The following is a 22,681-nucleotide window of genomic DNA, read 5'->3' as shown; positions in this document are numbered from 1 at the left end:
GGTTCAAAGTGACTTTGCACTGCCGACACAAACCCTGATTCATGGAACTGTGCAAAATGTATTTTTGCAGTGCAAAGCCAGTGCATAGTCATTTTTGCAGTACAAAATGACTTTGTACGGACAAAAAAATACACTTTGCACAGTTCCATGAATCAGGGTTTGTGTCGGCAGTGCAAAGTCATTTTTCAGCAGTGCAAAGTCACTTTGAACCGTGCAAAAAATGCCATGAATTGGGCCCATAATGTTTACGGTAATGTGAAAACCTGACTTGATGTTGATATTAAGTTGGTTGAGAAGCTAGACCCAGGATTACTATAGTTGGATCCGTTCATCACTATTTAATAGTAATAAACGGATAAAATGCACTTGCCATTCAAGTCTGAGAAAGACCTTCTTTCCCTAGCACATTTCTCCAGTTTCTTTCTGTCACCCTCCCACTATTATGCATTAGTTACAACCATCTTACTTTCCCAGTTACATTGTCCTAAAGATACCTATTTCCTGCTTCCAAATTGGTGGACTCTATTTGGCTATCCTGGAATAGTCTGGTTAGCATGGCCCCAAAAGCTACCAGGAGCTACTTTTCACACACAAAGCCAGCTGGTGACCGAGAGAGACACCTATGCGGAATTGACTCTGCATGTTTGGCAACGGGTAACAAGGAGCATCCAGCCCCGAAAGTGCACTGGCCACCAGCTGTGAGCCAGTGCCTCTTGACGGACGAGTAAGGGATGATGTGTATGTGGAGTGCTGGCAAGTGACTGTGTATGCTTAGCTTGTAGTTTGCATTTCGAAATGTTTACCGCTGGAGCATTAGGACACATTGAAATTACATTTATAACATAATTGTTCCTATATAAGGGTCACCGGAATGTGACAATACATTTTCATCGCTGGATCGTTGACTTATTATGACACTGACCCTTTTTAATGATGTTTTATACTGTTAGTTGTATGTATTGTCTTTTAATGATCTGTTGTTCTTTGTATTCTTGTGTACTTTGGTATGAAAAGTAATTGTTTACAACAGCATGCCAAATTAAATGTAAAATAAATAAATAATGGTCACAAAGTTATAGTCTGCCTCTCATGTGGAAGATTAATGTTGCACTTTGCACTAGCTCCTAGTTCTCCAGAGGTCACACCTGCTTGCTTGGGGTGCCCAAAACCCAGGGTCTGCTTTTAGCTCCTGCACATCAGATCTTTATCATGATCCCTGCGATTTAGAACTACCCCTAAAAGAGAGATCGAGAAAATGGCATTCATGCAGAGTAAAGAAACTCAACTCACACCAGGATTCTGCCCCCGGGATCTTATAAAACCGGATCACTTGAACCGCCACTGGCCATCAGCCTTTAATTTGGCTCAAAGAGCCTGCTGCATCTCTGGACCCTAGTGCATCAGAGTCAGGCACCTTTTGGTGTTTTCCCAAAGGACCCCTCGGGTCTGGTAGCTGACAGTGCTTGAAAGAAGGACCAGCTGGGGGCTGTGATCATGCAATGGTGGATGAGAGGGTCTTCCTTCTAAGGAGGTGACGTGGGTGGCACTTGGTTTACAAAAGGAGACTTACCCTGTTCCATCACCGTACAGTGACTGGGCCCCAACCCTTCATTCGATACACATTGCATACAGTGGGCCTCATTACACGGTAGGCGGTAAAGCCATGGTTCATGCTGGTAAAATACCGGCACCGCCTTGGTGGAAAGGGGAATTTCCGCCCTATTCCAAGGTTGGCGGGGCGGTAATTCCTCCTTCCTCCATTGCCCTTCCCCATTCCCATTTTTGCCCCATAGGGCTCTATGGGAATGGGGAAGGCGCTAATTACGGTACCGCAAATTGCGGTCCCGTAATTAGCTCCACCGGTCCCTTTGCGGGTTGGTTTTTAACGCCTGCAAAAAGCAAGCGTTAAATTCCCCAACCCGCAAAGGGACCTCGTAGTAAGGCGGTAAGGATTTACCGGTACCGGTAAAATACCGGTACCGGTAAACCCTTACCGCCTACAGTGTAATGAGGCCCAGTGTCTTAAGATGTATGTGAATATAAAGAAATATGCTTGGGTGCAGATCACTACTTAAAGAGCCTTGCAACTTCCACCATTCAAGGAGAGTTGCTTAAGATATATATATTTTTTTAATTTGCGTTTTTAAAGCGCTTACACAGGCCAGGGGCATCGAGGAGCTGTTACAGGAATAAGTCTCTTAGTTGCGTATTTATAACACACTTAATACCCATATGTTTCTAAGCGCAGACCCAGGGGTTGAACCTGTTGTCCTCTTGTTTCCAAGGCAAGCACGTTGCCGCTGAGCTATCCTCCTAGAACGGAGGAAATTCCCTGCACGATCAGTAGATTGGACATGGAACCAGGGAAATCGAGGCATAGCTTGCCTGAGATGAGAGTCAAGAGGACGCTGGGGTTCATGGGGTGCCCATGTTCTGTGATCCCATCTTTTTATGCCGCTCCAAAAGCATGTTATAAACGGTGCTGCAAACGGAAAACATGTACTAGGGGATCCCTCCCCTCCTTGAAGGGGCGGTGCTGTGTGGAAAAGGGGCAAGGCCGAGTCATGCAACACAGCATCTCTTCATAGAACCCAATCCTGACGATTTGCATAACAGCAAAGAGCATTATTGGAAAATAAGTAAGCCCACAGTTTTAAATTTGAAACATGTCTTATAGTGATTCAGTTAGAATCCCTTTTGAGTGAATAATGGAAGATGAACTCTGTGGTTTTGATTGGTCACAATACTTACCTAACAATAACTGTCTGTAAATTGCAGGGCACATATACCAGTTTGGGCAGCTATAACATGTATATGAGGATTTGGCTGTTTCTGTATTCAGTCTCCGTGTCAAGTTTTCTGGAAGCCGTGTGCTTGTTGAAACATGGGTTCCTCGTGTTTGCAATGAGTATGCTTTAGCACAGTTCATGTTGTTGTCCTGTGCTAGCCCTTGGTCCTGGGGACATATCTGTTCTGAAGCCCAGCTATCTGCATGCATGAGCAACCTGTCCTTCAAGCGTCTGCTCGTTAATTTGCTGGTTGCTCGTCCATCTGATAACTCAGCTTTCGAACAGGTCTGTGAGTGTCCTGCTCCAGCCCGTGGGTCTGAGGGCAGGGTCGACCTCCGTCAAGGCAAGTTTTGCCAGCGCCGCTCCGTCTTGTTCCTGCCCATTTCCCGCACTGGTAAGGAAGTGCTTAACATTAGGAATGTAGGCACTTCGGGGAGAACTTTACAAAGTTCATTGGTGGGCAATGAGAGAGCATACCTACCTACTATTTAGGGTAGGCGGCCTCCGAAGCCGCATATGGTGTTGTGATAGACTGTGCACTGGTTTACATTCCTTTGTCAGTTGTTTCCCAGTGTGTTTTAACATAATGGCAAGTCTGAAAAACGTTCTCTCTGTGCCGCTCAAAGAGATCGCAGTGGCTTAAATGGACCTAGAACAAGAGCTACTTGAAACGAATAGAGCACCTGCCACCAGGTGACGCAAATCTAATGCCATCTTCACTTCCACGGGGCGGGGCGGGTCGGGGCAGGGCAGGGCAGGGGAAACTCGCCTGCGCATAGCAAGACTTCTCTAACCCAGTCGTTTATTTTCTTGCTTGTACTTTCCGCTAGGAAGCCTTCTAGCCTTTCCTGTTGTGTATCTAATGTTTCCAACGCCTAAAGTCCTCGAAGGGTAAAACTCACTATATACCGTGATATTTTCCTTCTAGAATTGGTGCTGCGTACCAGGTAACGCGTGCCAGGCTTGCAATGTTAGGGGTTCGGTTCGTTACATTGCCTAATATTGTTTAAGTGCGCGTCCCCCACTTGGCGCTAGTAGAATGACAGACGCCTCTTTGCACAGTGAGCAGTAATGAAAGAGAGGACAAGTACCTTGGGTAGAGCCATGCTTTGAAAGACTTACGAAAACGAGCCAGGGGGCGTCGATTTCCATCAAGGACTAGAAGGAATTGGGGACGGGGGGAGGGATTTTAAAGCCTTGTAGTTTGACAAGAAAAGCTCTGTACACCAATGAGGTCACGACAGAACGCGGGCATTTTAGGGATTTTTAATCAGTCTAGTGGTGAGTGCAGCTCAACATGGAGTTGCCCATGTCCGTTTATTTGCCAGAAACGCTGCTTTACCGCACAGAGTGCCTCGCATATCACTAGAAGCCAATGCAAGGGGTGGGGTCGGCGGGGGGGAGGGCTTGGGGGGGAGCTGGGGAGGTCTGTTCGCATAAACCCACATAGATTGGAGCCGAGCAGCGAGATGTTCACCCCCTTTAAGTTCGCTAAACAAATGTATTGAAACTGCAAACATTGATAGGGCAACTGTACATGGACTGGGCCCTGCCATACAGCAGAGGAGGCCTGTGGGCGACTGCAGGAACGCCAGGGGGTTATTTTTCTTATTGTGAAACTGATCTAGCGAGCAAAATACCCTCTTTCCACGGCGGTGGGAGTTTTGGCGGGAGGGACGGGGGGGGGGGGGGGGGTGGGGTGGAGTGGGTCGTTCAGTAAGTGTGACGGGAAGGCTCTGTGCTCTCTGAGGAACATCCATTTGTTTGCCCGAATTTCCCTGGGAATTAGGGCACATTTGTTTTTACAGAAGAGACATTATCAACGCCAACTACCATATGATAATACACACGGTATACTCTGGTAAGAATCAGTTCATAAGAGAAACTTAAAAAATAATGGGGCATGGGCTAGCGGCTCAATGTTTTGCTGTAGGCAGGGATCTCATCGTTGCTTTTACAGTAGCAGAGATCCCTGCATGGGTAACAGGGCAGCAGAATGCCTCTTGCAATTACAGTAGAGGTAATAGGCCTAGCAGAATACCGCTTATGTTTATGGCAAAAGGCGACACAGAATGCTGCTTAAGGTTACGGTGGAGGTAATAGGCCTAGCAGAATACCGCTTATGTCTATGGTAAAAGGCGTGGCAGAATGTTGCTTAAGAGTACGGTAGGGGTAATAGGCCTAGCAGAATACTGCTTATGTCTATTGTAAAAGGCGAGGCAGAATGCTGCTTAAGAGTACGGTGGGGTAATAGGCCTAGCAGAATACCGCTTATGTTTATGATAAAAGGCGAGGCAGAATGCTGCTTAAGAGTACGGTGAGGGTAATAGGCCGAATACCGCTTATGTCTATGGTAAAAGGCGAGGCAGAATGCTTCTAATACCGCTTATGTTTATGTAGGGGTAATAGGCCTAGCATATTAGCTATTAAGATTCTAGCACTAAGACATTTTCGAACTTGAAGTCATGGTTGCCTGTTCACAACAAGAGATAGTGTGCTAACAGTTGAAGTATTCATACAGTTTTTGATGAAATATTTGTGTATGGAATTATGTGTAATGTTTAAAAAAAAAACAGCACAGTAATAAAACAACAAAAAAGACACAATCAGCCTTTGATCTGCCGTCTGCAAAATGAGTGCCTGGTGTTGTTTGGGTGAAATAAGTCCCTGATGGAGAGTGTACATTTGTTAAACAGCTAAAGGGGCTTCCTGATGGCCTTGACCATTGGCCTAACCGGAAACATTTATTGAGGTATACCAGGGTTTGTTTCTGCCTGAAGTTCCCCGGGGTGTCAGGCTGCATCGTATACGTTATAATGGATTGCTTAGAAAAAGGCGTGATCTGACTTTGCATGGCCGCACCACCTAACCCCACTTAAAAATATCTCATGTTGACTGTCCTTAATCTATGTATGTTCACCCATGTTTCATCCCGGTGACTATTCAATTTACTCCCATCCACAACCTGGTCAGAATGTCCCTCTAACTCACCCCATTCATTGTAAGAATCTCGCTGCTTCCCATCAAGTCTGGTTTCCAATCTGTTCCTTGGTGATCAAAACAGCAATGTTCCTCCTTGCATGTAAATAAATATATATTGAATCTACGGAGTTAAACATGCAGGGCATTGACCCCCGTGGTCTCTCTGTGGTTCACCTTTGGTTTGAGGCATGTATTGGGTCGCATAAACTCTGGCTGTGGGGCTTTGGAGGGTCTTCAGCACTGGGTAAACAGAGCTCCAATCACTTTTGGGAGAAAGAAGCCTTTGTCAAAGGGTGCAGATTGACACAACTGTGCCCAGTGGCATCGTGGTTGCCCCCGTGATGGGGGGCATGCCGTATTTCCGCTCTCCTAAAATATCTCAACGTATTTTTTTTTATTTTTTTAGGCAAAGCAGCGGTTCGACGATGCGTTCCAATTCACCAACCACAACCACGCAGATCATGGCCAGAAAAAAAAGGAGAGGGGTACGTCCTGCAGAGCAAGACTCCTGTGCGCGCGCCACCCTGACGCAATGGGCGCGGTTTGTGATTGGATGTGCTTTCCTAACAGTCTCTGGTATGTTTGTCCCTCCGGCAGATAATAGAGAAAAGGCGCAGGGACCGCATCAACAACAGCCTGTCTGAGTTACGAAGACTGGTGCCAACCGCTTTTGAAAAACAAGTAAGCTGTTTTTTTTTTCCGCTGCACTTTTCATCTTTACATCTTTTTTTTGTTTAATAATCCTTTGTCCTGGACTGGCTTGAAAGCGATAGTAGAGAGAAATGCTTTGTTGCGGCCGAGCTGTAACCGCGGCAGGCCCCCTGCCGCCTGCAGCCGCCGACATCTCCCTACCGCCCAGTTCATCCAAGCTCGGAAAGATTTTTTTATTTTTGAATTTGCTCAATGTGCTGTTCTTTTTACCAGTGCCAGCCCGGGTTCTGTTAAAGGGAAAATGCCCCCGTAAATGTACAAAACATTAACCGGTGGACCTTCGCTGCTTGCAAAATGTGGTGTTGCAGCAGTCTCGCCCAGAAAAAGTGGCCCACCCTCCTTTCTGGATTTGACATGACAATCTGTTTGATTGTCACGTTTTGGGCAAAGTAGTATAAAAACGGTGACCTTGAAGCCCATTAGCCAGTAATATTGTTTAATAATATCAGATGCGCCATGCACTGTCATTAAGATGCCCCACGTACTGTCATTAAGATGCCCCACGTGGTCCCAAAACACGGGCGTTGACTTCCCTCATAATCCGGTGCTTCACTCGCTGCCTTATTGCCCCATGGGGATAAGTTACAGAAAGTTAGTGCACGCCATCCTGCAGAACGGGGTACAGGGTTTGCTGGTGACGACAAGGCAGGTCAGTTGCAGAGTCATTCATTTGAAGGCCTACGTCTCCACGTAGCAGGTGAATGTGATTTGATTAGTAAAACGGGGCACCCGTTAACCTGGCTGTATAACATAAAGCACTGTACCTGCTGCACTGAGTGGGGCAGTGCTTTAAGTGGGCCGGGGACAGCCGGGGCCAGGCCCTGGCAGTCTCCAAAAAGTGGGGCTGAGCCAGGGCTCTCGCGGGCCCCCTGGTCTCACCACAACATTGGCGGGACACATTATCCCACGGCAACCGCGACGGGAAATGCACCCGCCATTTTCGAGTCAGGCAAGCTGACAGAAGTGCCAGCCATTCACAGCTGTGGCTAGCTTGCACTTCTGTAAGTCACTGTAACTTTCTCTTGTGGTCCCTTGCGAGAGGGGTCACAAGAGGAAGTTACTGTCCTTTTGTTTCCCCGCCCTCTCCCCAGGTGACCGAATTGTCTTTGACCCTCGTCGGACCTGGGGACTCCGTGCTCATTTCTATGTTTATTAAATATGGCTTGAAAAGTACACAATTCAAGCCATCTTTTATAAAGCTTTGCCAACGGACGAAGGCACGTCAGACTTTGTCCGTCGTCAACACTTTATAAAAGATGGATTGAAATGTGTACTTTTCAAGTCATCTTTTATAAACCTAGAAATATGGTTGAAAAAGACAGCTTGAAAAGTACCCAAACCATAAGGTATGCACACAAATATATAAATTGTACATTTGTGTGCGTACCTTACTATGGTTTGTGTACTTTTCAAGCAATCTTGAAGTACACAAACCATAGTAAGGCACGCAAACATATATAAGCATTTATATATTTATGTGTGTACCTTACTATGGTATTGTGTACTTTTCAAGCCATCTTTAATAAACATAGAAGAATGTAACATATTGAAACACTTGCGTATAGGCGCGTTATAAATGCCATATCATATCATATCATGGCTTGCATAGTACACAAACCATAGTAAGGTACGCATACAAATATATAAATGCTTACATACATTCATATATTTGTGTGCATACCTTGCTATGGTTTGTGTACTTTTTTAGGCCACGTCCATCCCGCAAGCCACGCCCCCCCAAATGAGGAAACCCCCCTCGATGTGTTACCCCACTTAAAGCCCTGAAGCGGGGACTGACTGTACAGCGAGCTGATGGGAGGTCGAAAGCCTCAACAGTAAGAACAAGTAGTCCGGTAGACATGTGTGAGCCACTGCCTCTCTCCTCTGGGTCTTGGTGCTGGTATTTGCAGTCGGGGCGCAGCTATGTCAATGCGCCATGTGCAGCTGGCAGCAAAACAGGACGCAGACACAGCCAGGCCATTTCAGACACAACAGTGACGAGAGGCGGTTACTGTGCCAATTAATTGTTTACTGCGTCAGAACATCAAGCCTTCTAGAAAGAGGCCCACAATGCACTGCACTGCACTGTTTATCTAGTAGTTGCCCCAACTGGGATTGCGCAAAATATTTCTGCGCCACAGATTCCCCCAAACAGCAAAATCTCAATTCACCCTTGCACTTCCTAGGCAAGGGAAATAAGCGATATGATTTTTACAAATGTCTGCGGAAAAAGGTTCCTGATGAACTTTCTTCCCCCATTAAAATGCCAGAAGCATGTGTTTGGATACATTCCCCACATTTTTAGGCTCAAACCTAGAATATGGCGTTAGAACCCTTTCCACAGGCTATACTGGAGGGGGTTACATGCCCTGAGTTAAAGGCCCGGGATTCAGCCCGCGATCGCAGCAACCTGATTGGCTGCTCCCTTGCCCTGGGTGCTAATGTATGGTAATTCAGCAAGTTATCTGCTTGCTTCCAAAATCTGCCTGCAGCATGCAGTCACAAGTTCGAAACCTCGCAGAGCCGACTCAGTGTTCCTTCCAAGGTTGAATAGCTAGAGTACCATATATTGAGTAACTGCAGGGCCAGCCACTCGCTATAGCTCTTAGGAGAAGGAGGAATCCTGCACAAAGTGCTGTATAAAAATGTGGTATTATTCTGAGTAAGTTTGCATTATGGGTCTGATTTTCGTTGAGGAACTAACTGACCCAGAATGGAATTAACAAGCAGAAACATGTCCTCTGCTCCTGTTTCTTATCTTCCGGAAGAAGCTGCTGCTATCTATTAATGTGCACGATCGATCGAATCCATTCGTGATAGATGAGAGCCCCTGACCCTTCCCAGCCATCCCCTCTTCTGCAACATTACGCCACAAATATGTCTGCTTGGATTGACTATTGCAAGATGGTACCGTACCTGGAATGCTCCTCCTTGCCAGCCGCTCTCAAGTCTGCATCTCATAGCATTATTTTTCCATGAAGCAATGACCAAGGCATGCACTTGGACCCTGTTACCACCAATAAGGTCTTTAAACGTGATTAGATGGGGCGAGCAATGGGCCTGATTCACACAGCATTTTCCAATGGGATTGCATTATGATATAACGCTTCTATGAATCAGCCCAAATGTCTGTTTCTGCTGGATGATCACTGTTCCTCTACTACTAGTTGAATCAACCTTTCAGTTAATGTTTTAGACCTGTAACATTGACACGGACAGATTAATAACATACAATTCAAATTAACTACTGGTTTTGAGGTGTATGGCTCTAAACTACCCTTTGCGACCTGCCAACTCTATTATCTCACTTTCAGACTTGGACAAATTGCAGATGCACAGTGTCTTGGTGCTCGATGTCAGATCTCAAGCCATGTTAGTGTGATGAATCAACTTCCGGGACACCAGTGGTCCAGGGATGAATATCAGTTTCTAAACCATCAATCAGACCACACCTCTAGTACACCAGAAGGGATCCAAACAGATTGGAAGTACAAGTAACATATAAACCTCCTTGTCCAATTTTGGTAACGTGGACCGAATGGCAGGCTTATCTCTGCAAGGTCGTGGATCGTTGGTTAGTTGCAACACAGCAAAAATACAATTATTACCCAATGATATAAGGGACTGTCCAGTCAAGGTTGTATACACATCTCTACCTAATTAATATTACAACAGACAGTTCTAGCACACTACAAAATACAACCCAGCCTGTAAAGGAACACAGAGGACAGACAGTTTCACGAAGGAAAGGGATGCACTCTGGATACTGACAGGAGGATATTCGGTAAAGCAATCAGTCTTAACTGTTCAAGGTTATTTGGTTTCAGTGCCAAGGGAGCAAGAGGTCGTACATGTCACTAGGGGCCTTTGGAGAAGGACCAGTGGGACAGAACCACAATGTACCTGTTGCTTGAGATGATCTTGATGCTCAACATCGTCGAGTCAGTTCCAGGATGCTTTGCAGCTCCTGCGACAGAGTTCAAGACAGGAGACAGCTGCGGGTATCGGGCGGCAGGCAGTTCGGCAAATGAAGCTGGACGGGCGGCTGCAGGCTGGCCTACATGGCGGTTCGGGCCAGAATCGTTGTCTCTGTGCTGGTTGGTGAATCTGGAACTCTGGTTGAGCCGCCTCGGGTGGCTGTAGTGACTGCAGCATGACAACAGTCAGTGGTGCAGCCGGTCGCGGTTGGAGGGATTGACTGCCTCGAAAATGTAATTAAAAGATGGACGCTGGTTGATGCTTGGTGTGGCACTCCCCATAGCTTCTTTGCTGGGCAAGTGTCATCCTTTTAAGGCAGACGGCCCAAATTTGAGAGTGTTTGCAGGCAGCAGCCTTGTCCTTTGGTCAGAGACTCTCTGGCAATTCCCATCTAGGAAGCTTGCTGGCAGAACCTAGCAGGGCTTGCTGTGTGCTGGCTGGGTACCGGTGCTTGAGCTGCTGGACGGGTCCTCTGAGTCCGGTATCCCCCTCTATTCCCTGGAGATATTTAGGGGAGGGATCTTGCTTCCCTCTTGGAAATCTGGGCCTTCCTTCACTGGCGGAAGCTGTAAGGCAGACTGTACCTTCAGCCAGGGTTCAAATGAGTCCTTCGTCTTGCTCCTTTTGAAGTCGTCGGCTGGTCTGCCAAAAGAGGGCTTCAACCCTCTTTTAAAGCCAAATGGGCACCAGTGATTGGTGCAGGCTAAGCCTACCTTAATGAACCAATCCTGGGTCCCACCCAACAATCTTCTGTTATACGTGAGGTCATAACTAGAGTGCTTTGCAACAGGAAAGGTAAGGGGCAACAACATGCACTACTAAGTCCCATCCATCTTCCTGTCTGTTGTGGATAAAAGTGTCTCTCTTGTTAATTGAGCTCTCTGTGGCACCTGATCAAAGCGGAGGTCTCCACTTTCTGTCTCCAACAAATCACATACTTTTTACCTCTGAAAGGGGTTCCCCATGCAGGGGTGACTACTGTAAACAGTTGTCCCAGACATGACATTGACTGCCCTTCATACAGAGGGGTGGGAGCTAGCTTCAACCTAAGACATTGCATATCAAAAAGGTGTTGGGGTTTCCTGCCCTTTGTTATTTCTGTGACCAGGCCTCTTTGCAGGCCTGCTTCAATTAACTCTCATCAGTATGCCCTTCCACCACACAGAACTACAATGGGCAGGGCGGATCCATGGAGCCTTTGATATTTAATTAGGCTGGCCATGGCAGGAGGAAGGTGTTGCCTTCCCCCATCCTGAGATGCTTTAAGTACTCCTGCCTGTCACATTCCAGCTAAATGTGACAGGGAGGACAGCACCTGTAGGCTGTGTCCACCAGAGTAAACTTGACTATGTGTTTGTTGTGTGGCGAGCATAAGAAAATGTGTGCAGATTAGCCCCACACCTTTTCTGAGGTTGATCTCCCATCCTTCCATTTCTTACACAATTTCAAAAAAGCCCAGGCGAGCGCACACTCCCTTTGCGGATGATCGAGTTCTTGACAGGCATTGCAGACAAGGTTCTTCTGTTATTGATTATACACTTTTTTGTGTATTTGTAAGCTGCTGTGTGTCCCACATTCTGTATTCTGAAGCCCCAGTAACTAACATGTGGTCCGTGTGGGAACTGAAATGCCTCAATTGCTGGTTTAGAATGGTTAGGCTAAGAAGTGTTTCCTCCAAACACAAGCGTTAAATGTAGTCATTCAGCCTGAAGTTAATTTACAACTGCAAGTCATCTCCGATCAGTCTATTTGTTTCTAAAATTATATTTCTCTAAACTGCAACTGTGAATTTGTATTTTTTCTTACAACTCTGTAAACTGGAACCAGGAGTTTTTTTCTTTTTGGTTCACAGCAACGCTGTGCTGCTTTGGAAATTGTTTTGCATGAAAGTGATAATTTACTCAAGTTTTTCTTCACTTTTCTGAAGCTTCGTTATTTTTGTACTCGCTTAATCGCTATGATCAAATCGCTATCTAACTTTTTATATTCTGTATGTGCAAATCTTGCAGGGGTTTGACCATCTAAAAGACAGACATTCATTTTAAAAAAATGACTGTCGTACAGCGAATTCTGGTGCTGTGTTGGATTGGTCAGGGTGGGTCCACACAGTTCCATGTGGGTATAGTTTCCTGCCTTCTGATGAGCAAAGTGTCACTGCTGTCAATGTATTCAGGGCCTGATTCATGGAATATTTGCCCGGTTCAAAGTGAATTTGCACTGCTGAAAAGTGACTTTGCACGGCCGACACAAACCTTGATTCATGGTTCGTGTATTTTTACAGTGCAAAGTCCGGGCAAAGTCAGCGCATAGTCATTTTTGCAGTTCAAAATGACTTTGCCCGGACCTTGCACGGCAAAAATACACGTTGCACAGTTACACGATTCAGGGTTTGTGTCAGCAGTGCAAAGTCACTTTTCAGCACTGCAAATTCACTTTGAAACGGGCAAATATTCCATGAATCGGGCCCTTAGTCTCATTCACAGACAAGATATGCCCACAATAAGGGCCTGATTTTTAAAAAAAACTCAATGGGGCTTTTCCAATGTTGAACATGTTTTGAAAATATGCCCATCGCTGTTTTACAGTGTTACTCCCTTTCATTTCTGGATAATGTCTGAAGGGAGGGCATTTCCTAGTAGTTAGGTGCCCCGAAGGAAGGAACCCACCGAACCACTAATGATCAGGAAATGCCTGATACGGAAGCCATTATTTCTCCTGCAAAGCTGACTTTTTTTTTTTTTTTAAACAGAACGAAATGTCGGTACTTTAGACTTGTTTTTAAGTGGAAGGTTTGTTTTCATTTGAAATAGTATTTTAGTGGCACTAATGCTCAGCCAATGCAGGATCTCTGGCAGGCCACAGCATAGGATTGTCTTCTCATGCTGGCAGCGTCTCTTACATTCGTATGTATGTATGTATGTATGTATGTACGTATGTATGTATGTTGCCAGTGCTATGGTTTCCTTTCAGTATCAAGTGCAGACCAGATGTGAGAGTCTAGCACCATCACATGGCACAATCATGAGGTTAACCTAGATGACATTGTCATAGTCTCGCAACTAGTCTGGTGGAAAAAATGGCGGTGTAGTTTACCGTTGCTAGGGGGATTTTTTATTTTTATGATTTCTCAATTCTTTTTTTCTCGCTTACATTTTTGGTGCTTAAACTCAAAGGGTTTATTTCTGCACAGGGTTACACAGTTGGTTACCAGATTGAATCCTTCCAAACACACAGACTGAATTCCTCCATTCCAAATATTATCGCCCCAGGCAGCCACTACATTTTAATAGACCGTAACAGCCAAAATACCTATACTCAATACTCGCCCCCTCTCCTCCAGCCGGCCTGCCAATCTCACATGGCCTTGCCAGGTACGTTGGTAATCTCTAAATAGTCTGTTCATGCCATTCGAGATTTCGTCGGGTTCCCTGTGTTTATTTATATGTACACCATAAACACAGGTAAGGCAGAGGAAAGGGGCGGACCTTGTTCCACGTGATTCCTCACGCAGCCTTGGTCACATGTGAGGGACTACCTCTTAATGTCCTTCCCACAGCAATAAGAGCTCAGGCCGCCTCCCAAGTGAAAGGAATGAGCTCTTTGTACATGCCTGTCTCTTGGCAAGAAGAAGGAGTCAGACCGGAGAGAATGGACAGACAGCTGAAGAAGATATAAAGACTGGGCTCTTTTCCGAGAGAGTAATGCATCTATGTCTCGAAGGGGAGATCAGCAGCCATCGCAAGCGACCGCTTTGCAGGAGCTAATCTCTTTGGGATCCTCATGGCCTGGGTGATCTTCCAAAGTCAAACTCGGCATGTGCCAGCGACTAATTTGTTTGAAGAGACCAAAGGGAGTGGGCGAGAATGGCAGCTTAGCGTGTTAGATGGGCACTAAGGAATAACAGACCTCGCCCGTGTCAGCCTTTTCATGGGGTCGGCCTACCACGCCAGCACTGCTCAACTCTGTGTGGAACTGGATAACCCCCTTCAGAAGTCTCTGGAGATTGGTTTTACGGGAAAAGTCAAATCAGCTGAATTTCCTTGTGATTTGATTTTTGACAAATCACTGAGAATATTGGTGATTTGTTGTGGACATTTTTTCCAAAGCTCACCCCCGGACTGCACAGGGTACCTCAAAGAATAGCATAGCGTGGGTGGTAAGAGTTTTTTTTAAAAAAAAGACCTACAGGCCACCACTTTTTCCTTGTCTTTCAAATCTCTTTTCATAACAACAGAAATAAATACTGTTTCTACTGTGTTTTAGAAATATCTTATTCTCTGCCAAATCATCACTACTGTGGTCTCAAAGTGCCCAGGCTTGTCTGGAAGTTGGCGTATTGTGCCCCCGGCTGTGGTATCCGAACCATAGTCTCGGAGGAATGGAAAATGCATGGGATGAGGCTGTGGGAGGAAGAGTGGAGATTCAGCAAACGGGGTTGTAAATGGAGGAGGAGCAGGTTAAGGGAAGGCTAATGATTGTGACAGCTTTGGTGCCTGCCTACTCATCCAAAGTAGATCATAGGTCAGGGTTGGACATGTTGGGAGGGTACATTCTAGGATGTTTGCAGAAGAAGGGAATATTTACATGCGGGCAGTTTCAGAGTGATGAATAGGTATTACTATAAGTGATATGATGGAGTCAAGATGTGCTGAAGCTGACTCATGAAGCATGTCAGCTTTTATATGTACATATGTTTTCTGTATTTAATTTGAACCACAACACAAACTCCAGAAAGCTGCCAAGCTTAGGGTCCAAGTTAAGAATAGACAATGTGAAAGGTGAATGTTGATGGTGAACAGCAATGTAAATAGGTAGCACCCCATTGCTGAAGCCGACAATGTCGATTTTTATACTGTGCATTTTCATGCAATTATATGTAGGGGGGTGGGTTAGGGTAATACATGATGTGAGGGGAGCATGGGGGAGAACTGCGAGGGGAGGGCTGCGTAGAAGGGGCGTCTCCAGAGCTGCATGGGGGAGAGCTGCGTGGAAGGGGCGTCTCCCCCTGCACATAAATGCGTTAAAATGTGCGACAAAATAAATGCGACATGTTCAGCGTCAGTATTTTTCGCGGGATCGGATAATTGTATGTCCTTCTGTGTGCAGTGATAGCCTGGCATTATTTTATGTGAAATGTTCTAGTGATGTGATTATGTCTTTGGAGCATGGGTTATGAGGCTTTGAAGCCTTCTACTACACTTGCGTGTTATTTTATGTTATGTTAAAGGTACTTATATGGCGCACCGTCACTAACGGAATTGGTCCCCAGGCGCTCTGGCGGATCTGTAAACTAGAAGGTGGGATGGGTTAGTAAGGTGAAGAGGGAGTAGGATAGTGAGAGGAGCGGTGTACTGCTGGCAGCTTTAACTCGGTACACACCGGGTGCTGAGCTTTGGTGCGAGTATTGTATCGGTGTCAGTCCGCGTGTGCTGTTGGTGAGGCTTATGTGTTGTTGCAGTGTGGTGAAGTGCATGCAGCTTGTTGTGCGAGAGACGGTTGTGTGAGTTTTTAGATGAGTATGCAGGGAGTTTGAGTTTATATTGGTTAGTGGGTTATATGACATTTAACATGCAAGCATTCACAGTTCTGTCTGTGTAGCACTTGCTGACCTACATAATACCGTCTAAGTGTGGCACTCGCTAACCTTCACAATCCCAGCGTGTCATTGTTAGTCGGAGTGTGCTGAAACAATACACAAGGGAACAGGAGCAAATGTCCTTTTTACTCATGTACTATATAAAGGGAATCTGGGGGTCTGGGGGGGGACTACAGACATTCTTCAATGAGCTGGGGGCTCTGTTCTGATTTTCTCCTGAGAGCTGTACCCAGGATTGGGCTCCCTGGATGTTATCCAGGCCTTCTAGGAGCTTCATGGGCATGTCTATATTTGTGTGAGAAGCTGGATTCCTGTTGGCCTGAGCTGGGTTCTTCTGCGGGTTAATATGCCTAATCCCACATTGTCTACCATCCTGGCACCGGGTTACAGGTACCTTATCCTGTTAAAGGAGGCTAACAGAGGGGTCTGATATCCAACATGTTTGTAGAGTCTGCTTACCGGTTTACCGTTGCAGGTCTACTTTGGGTGTGATGGCCATTTTCATTAACTAAGTGCTACGTGCATGTACTTATTTGCCTGTTTTATGGAGTGCTACATGTAACTTTCAAGCCGCTTTAAAGCTATTGTTGGACTTGTACAAAGCAGCATAACATTAATGTAAAACAATATAACAAAAGATCATGTAATATAGAATAGCATGGCACAGCATGGCTTAACCAGCCAGTGTATCAAAACCGCCATCTTGCTCAAAGGTATTATGGAGTGGGAATGGAAATTAGTAAATAAATAAAAAAGAAAAGGAGCAAAACTCCTTTAAAACCAAGAAATGCTGTTTGATTGCAACGTCGAAGTTGATGAGTGGGATTAAAAGAAGGACTTACAAGGGTAGCAAAGGTTGGGCATGGATGCAGTGAGGGAGAACGTGGAAGTTCACGATGGATGTGTGGGGGCACACTCACATACAAATAAAAGTAAAGAGCACATTTGAACATTTCTGGCAAGGATGTATTTGGGAACAGGCCAACATTGCCTACGTAGCACGCCACCACACCTTGGCATAAAATACTAAAGATTGCATAGGGTAGCAAAAATATGGTATATTGTAGCATACCAGGCAAGTAATAATGTAACCCAGGATAACATAATTACAAAGGTTGTATCTCCCCCCTGGCCGTGCTTTTTCGTGCTAATCTCCCCCCTGGCCGTGCTTTTTCGTGCTAATGCATCACCACGCTACGCTGACCATTGCCTCAAGTGGTACCACGCCTTGACATTACAACCTATAAATAGTGCCATTCCTACAGAATAAACATTGTGCCATAAAACGACTCTGAGCACTGTTACACTCTAGGAGGGAATCTGAAAAATCAGGTAAACATTAGACGGGGGCGTGGTCATGAGGGATCGCATTTCCCACCACAACATCTTTGTGGGATTTCAGAATCCAAGAGGCCTACAATGTTCGAATTGTTGCATGAATATCAGGGGGAAGAGTGTGACCTGTAAATATTTGAGGATCACTTTTCGGGAGTATGCACAGACCAGAAGGGGGAGAATTCCCTCCGGGTATGGCACAGAGTACTTCCAAGAGAACACTCAGTCAGGCCTTCCTTGGACACCTAATGCCAATCCTCATATGAAAGAGACCAAATAATAGGGGTTTTAACTACAGCAGAAAGTCAGCTTCATTGGCCAGTCCTGAAGCAGATAAGCCTAATAAGGCTGAAGGGAATACTTGCCGCACTACCCGCTGCAGGCTGGGAGACACACAAAGACACACTCTAGCCCGGCACGGCACCACGGGGCACACATTATGGAGAACTCAGCAGTTTGCTATTTCTAGAGACTCGCCCCTTTGTCTTAATTTGCCACTGAGTAGGCAAACAAAGAAACTGTCACAAATCATAAAAGACGCCATGTACAGGCTTTTCTGAGGAAGGAGAACTGGATAATTAGTTGTACCACAGGACAGGCTAGAAACACATTAGGAGGAACAAAATGTCTGGGCCCATTCACCTGTCAGAGGCCGGCACTGATTTTTCACTTTTAAACACGGAATATTATTATCGATTTAATGTCAAGAACAGAGATATACTTGATTCCCACACACGAGGAAATTACAGCGCTGTCATGATGCTTTTGCCATGCCACATGCAGGAATTGTCAGCAGGAGAGGGTAATGGAGTCTTAGAAAATCACACCAATATTTCGTAGAGTCAATGACATCTGTGGTCTGTTAAGTAACTCCTCGATAAATCTGTCGTGGTTAGTCAGACGCTGCTTCCCATGTCGGACAAAAATCCTAGACAAACTTAAAACAGAAAACCATTCATTTGTCCCTTGAAGGTCTGAATAATGCTCCCCTTCCACCACCTGTCATTTAATGGTGAGTAAAATATGTTATCAGCTTTTCTCTCATAGGCGTTCTTGCACTACATTTTGATAGGAGATCCTGAAGGTAATACAGGACGATAACTTTCCAACAAGACACAAAAAAAACCTAAAGCAATGTTCCACATGCGCCATTACTCTGCGTGTCCAGAGGTTCTCAGGTCTTCACTTCCATTAGACCTTATCAATCTCTGTTGACCTGCAAGAAGTCAAACCTTCCAATTTTCCCATGTCTGTGATAGGCCTCAAACATGTCTGTGTAGAGCTTATGTTCATGAGCTTCTTCATTTTAAATGTTAGTTTTAACTATCTAACTCATGTCCTGGCAGAGCATGGCGTTGATCCCGAAAATGTCGGGGGGGGGGGGAGCCAAATGCGCAGTTTATGCACATTCGGCAATGGAAAAACAACAAAGCCCATAATGTCGAACAAGGGGTTGCAGGGGTTGTGGGAGTTACCCCCGCTCTCCGTGTTCGGTATCATGGGTTCAGGGTTTGCACGGGTGTCCCTGCTTCAATGAGAATGAAAGCAGGAGACAATAAAGTTCAAAAAAAGAAGAAGAAAGGACCCTGAAGTGCCAGCTCTGACCCATGTTAGTGGGAGGGAGCTGACGGCGCAGGAAAGGACGGGATTCTGCAGCACACACAGAAGTGTGCTTCTGAAAAAAGGTAAGATGGGGCGGCAGAGGGATGCGGGAGAAAGTGATCTATGTGATCACTGCGCGATTTTCAAATTCAACTTTTTCAGATTTGGAATTTTGCGCCACGCAGTAATCTCGTAGATCCGCGCATGGACCTCAGTGCAAAAATGCATTAAGATTCAAGCAACAGTTCAACACAACATAAATACCTCTCCAATCACTTCTAATGAAATGTGGTTTCCTGATAACATATGCATATCTCAGCTTCTGTTTTATCTCGGTTCTTCAGAGGAAACCTTATTATGGGGCTGCAGGAGGGCAGTGTGGTGTGTAGATAACTATAACATGTCATCATACTCAACAACATTTTATTTAGTCTCCATAAAAAAATCTTATTATTTGTGATAAGTTATCATTCTAGCGTGTATCTTTCCGAGCATCCTTTTTGTCCAGATAGTTCTCAGGGTGTTTCTATACCCTGGTGAAACATGACTTTATAATATGCAGTAGTAAAATGTTCAAGTTCAAAGCTTCTAGCCAGGCATAATAAGTCAGTCACCCCCTTAATAGTCCACATGCACGGAGCCACACCATTTATTACTTGTGAAGAGTCAATACTCATTACCCATTGGGTAGTTGTGTGTGCAGACTGAAAGTAGTATACCAGTTTTGTTAAGGTGGTCCCCAAGTCCCAAACCAGACTCAAAGATGGAGTAGACAAAGTTCAAGGCAAAATCCAGCTTTATTCTCATAACCCCAAATCCGGGACAGCTTACAAGCCTACAATCGTGTTACTCTCGACATGTTAATACAAAACAATTTCTTAAGTACTAAAAACGCGTAATCAATGGCGTCATAACATAATCTAAGTTTTCAAAACCCAAGGGGAACGAGGATAGATTAGTGGGTTTGGCTAAATATAGCTTCCATATGGGTTAAACATTTCATTGGGTTATAGATATCCGATGGCTCCACCTGGAAACACCTCTATAATGATAAGGTGAAAAATACATAATCTCTATTACACATAATTAGTTGGCATGCTACTTGATGGGTGTCCTGACAGTTGGGGTCCCGATAGTTTGTCTTCTTTCTAACCAACTTTGGAATCTTGAAGGGTCGTCAAGATATGAGCCAGGTGTGGAGTAGGGGAAGAATCCCATGGACTTCTAATGAATAATCAGTGTTCTCCAGTTCTAGATCAGGTGCTTGGAGACCGTGTATGAACCGAATGACCTTCTGTTTATTGGGTTTTAAGCTAATATTAATGTGAGTGTCGTGTCTTCTGCTGCCACCGGGGACACTCTTGAGTTACTCTTCATGGAGTCTTTTGGCTTACTGTGTTACTGCACCTGGCTAACAATGGCTGGTTGTGTTCTCTTCTAAACCTTTCATTAATTGGAGAGTATGCTGCATGTGTCTTGGGAATTGGTATCTCATGCCTTTGTTTCGCAGTTCCCATCCTACCTTATTCCACTGCAACCTTGGCACTAATTGTCAGCTACCGTCTGGGCTCTGCACAGATCTGTTTGTCTGTGGGTGCATCTCTTTGAGTTTTCCCGAGGACATGAGGCCTTTCCTCATTCAAAAGCATGCTGTGGCTTCCATTTTTAGGACGATGGCTGCCTAATTACATTTTTGTTTCTGCATTTGTGAGCTATTTTCACGTGTCATTCATGTTGCATTCACCTTGTACATCGATTATGTTAGTGTTCTTGATGTCTGTGGATGCTATGTTAAAATTCTTCATGTATAAATGCATATCTTAGAAGTGTATGTGTTCTTCATTTGGAGTGCATGTTTGCTTTTTGTCTAAAGCATGTGCTTGTTACTGTTACAATGGTAGTTTGACTGCTTTTGCCATCTGCAGCTTAAATGGTCTCCACGTTCTGCCGTACCTGCCAAGGATAAGGGCGGTACGGTTGTCTCAGTGAGTAACGTTTCTCACCTGTGTGGTATTGGCTATTGGATGACGTATTCGTCTGCCTCCCAACACTTTCTTGTTTTTCTGATAATGTATCCTGCATGTTCTGTGAGAAACGTAGGAAGAAAATCCAAACAAAACATAGGATATTTAAGTTTCTTCTAATTGTATGATTTTCTTCAGGTGTCTCTTGACCGTGCATGCTGAATTGTTATGGCTTGTGTGCAAAGAAAATCCACAATGTTTTTAGTAATGGCATAAACATTCTTGAACCTAATAGTGATGCTATGGACTTAGAAGCATTGCCTATTCCACACATGGGAAATGTTGTTGTTGGTCCCACAGAGCTAAATATGATGCACACGTGTCCGAGATGTGTATGTTTAGTGCATGGCAAGCTTGAAATGCATGCCATCTGTGAAAAGGCTTCAGAGTAACTCGTTGTAGGGGAAGGTGCCATTGCCAGTCGGTGGCTGCATGTGCGTAATTGGCCTGGAGGCAGAGCCCCTCAAATAATGCACTGGCATCACTTATTCCGTCATACATAGTGCTCCAATTCAGGAGTGCTGTGCATGACAGAATAATCATCTAATTTCTTCAGGTCAGACGCCCTTCAGGCTCTCATGTAGGGCTCTGTCCAACATGGAGACCTTCAAGACCCATGCCCCTGCAGACAGCAGATGGAACAAGGCAGCACAGGCGATAGGAATTCATAAGAACGTATGTCCTTGTTTAGCATTGGGCCATGCTGAACCAGAACTTGGGGAGGAAATGTCCATCAACTTTACTCCCTGCTTCCTGTTGCTGTGCGTGGAATGGAGTTCAGGATAGCAAGAGGCCAAGTGTGGCTCCGGCTGAATAACATAAGGGGGAGGGGAGCGGGGTGTGTGTGTACATGTGTGTTTGTATGTGCATAAGTATGTATAGTTATGCATGTATGGGGTCAGAGGTGAGGGGGAACAGCACCAACATAATGGAGCTCATTTTCAAATGTGGTGCAATGAGAATGAAAGGCTCAAAAGCCTTGTGTAAGGCGTTTATGCCTTTCATTCATGCCACGCCACATTTTAATTCATTTGTATAGTGGAGAGAAGGGGCCAAACGCAACTTGCAGTTCCACCGCCTTTCTTGCTCTCCACCATACAAATGCTCCAGCATTAGCGCGGGCTTGGATTTTCATGTGGTGCAAATGCTGGAAATCCCAATGGGGTCCGCCAGCTTTGTGCACCACCATAAAGGTGATTGGACCCCTTAGGAAGCCATTGTAAACACTGCTTGCCATGCTTGCAAGGCAGGCAGCGTTTACTATTACAATTGAACCATTACCCACATGCTTGTATGTCGGGCAGTGTTTGATTGTGAATGCTGCCTGTCATACAGGTATGGCATGCAGCGTTCACAAGTAAAATTAAACGTGTCTGGCATGTGAGCATGTAACAGGTGGTTCAAGCCTCAACAAGGGACTCACTAGTTTTTTAAATCGCATATCTACAGAACATTATTTGTCAGCGGAATTGTGAATGCAAAGTGAGATGTTTCACTGAATTGGCTATTGGCTATAAGCGCCTTGAAACACATCGGGCCTGATTCATGGAACGTTTTCCTATGGGATTGCGCCAGTATAAAACACTTCCATGAATCAGGCCCATTGTGTATAGGCGCTATATACATAAACTATCATATCATACTTCTTATTAGTGTGGGATTCA

At 45.2% G+C, this 22,681-nt stretch overlaps 1 protein-coding gene across 1 annotated transcript in view; it reads left to right on the top strand.

Annotated features, from left to right (window-relative positions):
• The window catches only part of HEY2 (hes related family bHLH transcription factor with YRPW motif 2), a 61,236-nt gene that overhangs the window by 8,267 nt on the left and 30,288 nt on the right, over positions 1-22,681 (top strand). Inside the window, exons 2-3 of the mRNA XM_069607513.1 lie at positions 6,178-6,256; positions 6,369-6,452. Coding sequence (XP_069463614.1) covers positions 6,178-6,256; positions 6,369-6,452 — 163 coding nt within the window. The remainder of the gene's footprint in view (positions 1-6,177; positions 6,257-6,368; positions 6,453-22,681) is intronic.

The sequence above is a fragment of the Ambystoma mexicanum genome, chromosome 4q, assembly GCF_040938575.1.
Source record: "Ambystoma mexicanum isolate Mex_15411 chromosome 4q, UKY_AmexF1_1, whole genome shotgun sequence".
Taxonomy (NCBI): domain Eukaryota; kingdom Metazoa; phylum Chordata; class Amphibia; order Caudata; family Ambystomatidae; genus Ambystoma; species Ambystoma mexicanum.
This window is presented reverse-complemented; position numbering and strand designations above follow the sequence as displayed.